The sequence below is a fragment of the Perissodus microlepis genome, chromosome 16 (genome assembly GCF_051167445.1).
Source record: "Perissodus microlepis isolate ML-2025 ecotype Zambia chromosome 16, ASM5116744v1, whole genome shotgun sequence".
Taxonomy (NCBI): domain Eukaryota; kingdom Metazoa; phylum Chordata; class Actinopteri; order Cichliformes; family Cichlidae; genus Perissodus; species Perissodus microlepis.
This window is the reverse complement of record NC_140476.1, coordinates 21588851-21595292: the sequence shown is the minus strand read 5'-3', so window position 1 is coordinate 21595292 and position 6442 is coordinate 21588851. Positions and strand designations below refer to the sequence as shown.

The 6442-nt window shown below is 38.1% G+C and overlaps 1 protein-coding gene across 1 annotated transcript in view; it reads right to left on the bottom strand.

Annotated features, from left to right (window-relative positions):
- The window catches only part of cmss1 (cms1 ribosomal small subunit homolog), a 36635-nt gene extending 36297 nt beyond the window's left edge, over nucleotides 1–338 (bottom strand). Inside the window, exon 1 of the mRNA XM_084954599.1 lies at nucleotides 224–338. Coding sequence (XP_084810725.1) covers nucleotides 224–272 — 49 coding nt within the window. The 5' untranslated portion in view covers nucleotides 273–338. The remainder of the gene's footprint in view (nucleotides 1–223) is intronic.
- Between the last annotated feature and the right edge of the window lie 6104 nt (nucleotides 339–6442).

Here is a 6442-nt window from a genome sequence, read left to right as displayed (position 1 = left end):
TTTGTCTTTTCACTTGCCACTAAGTGTACTTTAGGTTAATGTTGCACGAATGTACCCAGGGGTTAACAGTAACTCAGACTGCTGCGATTGTTGCTAGCTAGCGTTAGCTTACTGTAGCCGACAATTTCTGCAACAGCTCCAAGCTACCGTTGTGTTTCCTTAGACTACACCAGGACCTCCAATACAACAAGAGAAGTCAAATGTACAGGGTTAACCCAAATACCTGATTTGTACTCGTGTTGCCACCACTCGTCACCCAAGTCGTCACCCATTTTCTTTAGCTAATACTCCGTCCAATCCAAATATACCGCTAAGAGAGCAAGCTAGGGTTGCGTTCACAGTCAGTAGGATTTTTAAATGTAACAAACTGATACAACACTGACAAAAATACTAGCTGATACACTTTATACTGTAGGCATACATGTGTATTGATTACACATACAGATTCTATAATTATACATTTTTCGAAGTTACAGTTGTTTGTACATTTTTTTTTTTTGCTTGGTGGAACGCCCATTGAAATGTTACAGTATTTCAAATTATGCTAAATGTTTTTGTCTCATCACAAGATTACTAAGTGGCTCATTGTTAAATATTGTCTGGGACTCTTAAATAAAGGTGGGTAATATACGACAACCAGGTAAACAAAACAAAAAAAACTGGTCTCTACTTGTGTACACATGGACAGTGAAGGGGCCTCGGCCTCAGGATCCCTAACTATCAGAGAGTGCATAAAAATAATGTGTCTGGGAGCCACCCCGTGCAGTGACAGTCAATGCATTAAGCAAGTTTCTATTGCTTTTTTAATGAACAAGTGAGATTTAATAATAAAATTACTGTAATTCACTGTAATGCTATAATAACTGGCCAAAAAAGATAGATATAAATATGAAATAAAAATGAGATCAAGTTAAAGAGGAGTAAAAAGTAAGACTGTGCAAGCAAGTAGTGCAAATTGCATTAATAAGTTATATGTACACTATAAATCTGAGAAACAGCTGCAAGAAGAAATCAGTGCAGTATTTTCTGATTAAACACTGCAACATTTTTTGGCACTTTAGATACATCACACAGAATCATGAGGGAGACATGTGACTGGCCTCAAATTTATTCTTCAGCACAAATAAAAACAACTCCAAATTTGCAGCAATGTAAAAACATAAAGCATCTTATCAGCTACATGAAGGGGTTATAGCAACAGATAGTGTCGATGAGCAGCTGAGAGAGCCTTGCCACAGGACAGTGGGAAGTTCTTCAAGATGCTTTGAGCAACCTACCTGGCAGGCGCCTTAAAAACAATGCACAACACCCATCATTTAGGTGATTTATGTTTTTTTCTGTGCGCGCAGTGGGTCATCTGCCCCTTGAGCATCCTCCTCTGTCAAACCAACACTCTCTCCAACCTCCTTTGCTGCATCCAGACATCTTGTCTGTGATCTTCCTCTTTTCCTGTGAGCAATAAAAACAAAAAAATATATATTTTTTAATTTCCCAGATGCTGACTTTCTTATCTGGGTGATAATGATAATCTGTTTATCATGCAATTAATAGTAAAGATTTGCTTAAGCACTTAACAAAAGCTCCAAAATAAAAAACAAATTCTTTCCTTTCTTGCACTGAGGGCAAACACTCATGCCTCACTCGGCATACATTTGTCCTTTGCTCTTCAGTCATCAAAAACAGCTTTTCTTTTTAGGGCTGTTATCCTTTCAGTAGGTAGTACTTTACCATTTCGAGATGACGGATGTTTTGTTGGATGGGAGAACAATAAAGATGACAAATAGTTTTGTGAAATAAATTTTACAAATGACGAATGCAATTACAGGATAAACCCTCATTATTAATCACACAGTGACATTTCTCTTGAGGACGAGAGCGCTGTCTTACTGTTCTTTTACTTTGTGTACATTACAAAACATGTCTTTACATCCTCTGTCATTATTGTTTGGAGGAGGAGGAGTTTCAGCACAGAGAAGAAGTGAAAGGAAAAAGGAGGAGGATGCGTTTGGAATAGTGCCCTCGTTCCTGCAGCTGTAGTGGAGAGGAGGGACGGCTCCTCTGGGAGTAATTGCATGCTTTTTTGTTTTTCTGTCAGAATAACACATTTCTGGCTGGTATAGAGTATGAGATGTTTGATTAAAGCTTTACTGCAAAAAAAAAGAACAGACTGATTACTGTGGAAATTATGGAGGGTTTAGAATGGCTGTGCTGTGTAACCCTCAAATGGGGGGAGAAAAACAAATAAAGACAGAGAAAGGAAGGATGCAGTGAACACATTGTGCTAATGTCTGCCAACTTTCAGGCAGGACAATAGGCTCTAAATGGCAGCTATGTATGTAATTAAGAATCATTCCTATAAAACACAGGGCTCATCCTCATTTGTCATTCTTTCTGTTCACTGTTTGGCTGCATTTTCAAGGGAAACAATGCTGTAAAAAAAAAACACACACACACAATCCAATCTTTTCTAGGCCATTGGGGAACCTGTATAACTTTAAAAAAAATTCCTGTGTTAATCAGCCAACTTGTCTGAGATGAGATGCATTTTAAAAGGGAAAATTCACGACGTTGAAGAACTTAAAAGTGGAGCTTTCTTTTTTCTTTTTTTTTGCACGAGTCATTTCGAATGCATGAGCGCTCATGCATTCGAAATGACTCTGAGGACGTTGTTTGAATAAACACAGTTGAAATGTTTTTAATAAAATATAGATAGGTATATTTTATCCAAATTTAGCTAGACTTTGTTTTAAACTTTAGAAGCAAAATGTTGTGCTGTTTGATATCACCCTTAATCTCCAGGTACACATTAAAGGGACATTTCCACTTTAAACTTGAAGGAGAAAAAGAGCAATGACAGAAAAACACGACTAAGGCCTTTTTTTGTATCTCAGATTTCAGAAATTTTATATTTGAACTCATGGACTTAAAGCATAATCTTATTTATTTATAAGTAAATGTATATATTTCCAGATGGGCCTAGTATCTCAGAAGCTACAGATAACTTGGGATTTACTAAGAATTTTCAACAAAGAGAAAATATCCAGTGAGCGGCAGATCTCTGGGTAAAAGCAAAATAGCTATAGCCAATATCTCCCTTAAAATGGATCTAAAATGAGCATAATTGGTCAATAATTAGACAAACACACCAAGAGGCTGGTCACTAGGAAACATTTGTATTTCCCCGCCTGGTTGGGGAGTGGTTTTCTGGAGATTGCTGGCAGTTGCTAGGTGAAATTTATTTTAAAGAGCTATAAGGTGCTACACTGAAAATCTTGCAATAATTTTAGTGGCTAGTTTATAGCGGCGATCGCCTGTAACTTGTATACGAGATACCAACCTGTCTAAAAGTCTGCAACTGTTCGCTAAGTCGTAGTGAAACTGTTAAAAGTGTGATGCAAAACACATACAGAAATAATTTGCCTTCAAAATAAAAGCAGCACCTTTCAGAATGTATTAGTTTCATTGTTCAGGCAAAACTTTTACATTAGAGTGCATGCAGACAAGTAGGTGTCCTCCATGCAAACTATGGCCAATTTGCTAGCAATCTGCAATTTGCTGGAGCATCCTCTTTATGATTGTAGTGACAGGCAGTAACCACTTGCAAGTGGTTAAAAAAATACAAATTTTCCCCTAGCAACCAGAGGTAGCTGTGGGGAGTGGTCTCTAGCCATGTAGGACTGAGGTGTAAATCAAGTCAATTTAGCTCCTCTTTAAGTCTGGTTACCCCTGAGATCTACATATTAAGGATATGAATCCTGTTTGACAGCACATGGAGCCAAGAATAGAAAAACTGTATAGAATAAAGACAGTCTGAAGCCTGGCTGGTTTTGGTTCATAGACATTACTTGCAAAAACATTGATTCTTCAATATATTTACATATACAGACATGGCAGGAAATAAGGAAACTTATAAAAAGTCCACATAAAGTTAATTTTTCTGAACTTAGAAGTTTTTTAACCTTTATGCCTTTCTACTCAGTCTGACCACTCAAAGCTCAAAGCGCTTTCATTCATGCAGTGCTTTTATCTATACCTAAGGCCTTTTTATCCAACATTCACACTCCGATGGTTGCATCTCTACCACCTGAACCACATAACCTCTGACATCCTGTAGAGTTCAAAATCTCTTACTTAAATCTCTCTCTCTGGCCAAGGGAGCAGCCATGTGACCTCCTAACAAGACCTGATCAAGCTCTTGTTGGAGGAAAGAATCTGTGTTTGAACAATTTCGTTGTAGCATAGGGAAGAACTGGGATGCAACAAGATCAAAAATAAAGACAATAAAAGTTTGAAAAGTTGTCAGAATAAAAAAAAACAGCAGAAGAGAAGATAAACGTCAGGCTAGTGTAATTAAAAGTGGGCAGCTGTCTCTTCGGGCCTGTGTGATTGCACACTGTGGAACATTGGTGTTAATGTGTTTATTTTGTTCTGAGCAGCTGTTCCTCCTTTTTTTCCATTTTAATGATCACAAGAGGATGTGGTTTTGGTTGTATTTTCTTTGGCTGCCTCTCTTTTTTTCCCCCCTTCTGAACACAGCGGAGGAGAGGTAGGACAAAATAAGAATTGACACAGACTAATTATGTCTTTGAAAAGTTAACAGCTAATTACTATACAAAAGACATCATGCCACGTGATTTCAGTGATAAACACACTCTTCTTTACCTAAGACTTGTGCTCATTCTAGATTTCCCTTTCTTTGTTTTGCCCACTGAGGAATATGCAGTTCAGTTTGATGTTCTAACAGTTGAACGATGAGATGACATTCACTGAATAACTTTTTTGCTTAATTGTGCAGTAACCTTGTGTAAACAGTGGCCAGTAGATCCGAGGAGAATCATATATTTATAAAAGTACAACAGTGCTGTCAAAGTGAGGGGAAAAAAAGGGATGAATTAAACGAATATGAAATTAAATACAGTAACTGTCATGTCGTTATGCCACAGTTTGAAGAGGGGGGGCAGAAAAGCGGTCAGTGCCTTGACAGCAAGTTTGTGACCAGAAGAGCCGCAAGTGACCTTGAGCTTTCGAAAACTTCACAACACGCAACCCGTGCTGGTCTGTAACTTACAACTGTATTCATGAGCATCTGGCTGAGCCTGACCTGCATGGAGATGGGCTGCATTTTAAGCAACTGGTACGTTTTAATCTGTTTTATTTGTTTGTTTGCTTTGATTTTCCTTTTTGTACTTTATGTGTGTTTGAGGCAGCAGTAAAATCTGAAAAGCATTAACGATACATATCAGTTAGAGACATCTGAAAATGTCAAAAATCTCATTTTCAAAGCAGAGTTTTAGTGGAATACTATGCAAGAGAATGATGGTATGTGACAGGGTTTGGTCACATTATACACGTCTCTCTGCGACCATGGATAGGATTAGCAAGCAAATGACCTCCTGTAGATGTGTCAGGGGGTTAAAGGTAAGACAGTAGGTATCTCAGTGCAGATGACATTATCCAAAAGGTCCCAGTTACTGTCAACCTCACCAAATGTCCGACCGCATGCTCTGCAAAGTGTACTGGAAGACAACGGACTAGAAGTTACAGCATTACATGACATCCGACTTTTTTATTTGCTGGCATTTCAAAACAGGGCTGTAGGATTTTAGAAAGTCATGTTTGTCTGCCGCCAGGCCCTGCATGTCAAGTTATAATGAGTTCAAACTTAAACTTTTTTCTCTTTTAAAAGAGATTTAAGGGCCATGTCACTGATTGTACATCAGTATTCATTTACAAGTCCAGAGTAGTTCTACTACAAATACACTCATTGGCCACTTATTTAGTTGTACTCGTTCATCTGCTTGTTAATGTAAAAGAATATAATCACCAATTACATGGCAGCAACCTGATGCATTTATGCATGTAGACAGGGTTGTGAAAATCTGCCCAAGTTCAAATCAACCATCAGATTTGGAATTAAAATGTGATTTAAGTGATTTGAACATGTGATGCTTTTTTTGTGTCGTCTTGGTGTTTCATAAACTGCTGATCTTGAGTAATTTTCTCACACATCCATATCTAGAGTTGAGAAAATGATTCAAAAAAGGGAAAATATCCTGCGTCAGTTCACTGGGTAAAAAAATGCCTTGCTGAAGCCAGAGGTCAGGGAAGAATGGCCAGACTGCTTTGTGCTGACTGAAAGGCAACAGTAACTGAACCACTTTTTACAACCAAGGTATGCAGAAGGGCATCTCTGACTGCACAACATAGAGAACCTCGAAGCAGATGGGCTACAGCAGCAGAACACCAGGTGTGACTCCTCTCATCTAAGAACAGGGAATTTAAGCTAAAGTTCACACAAGCTCACCAAAATTGCACAACAGAATATTGAAAAAGGGAAAATCATTGCCCGATCTGATGAACATCTTTGTCTCTGGTATGATATTTGTATTGTAGGGTCAGAATTTGGCATAAACAACACGACAGAATGGATCAACTTTGAACC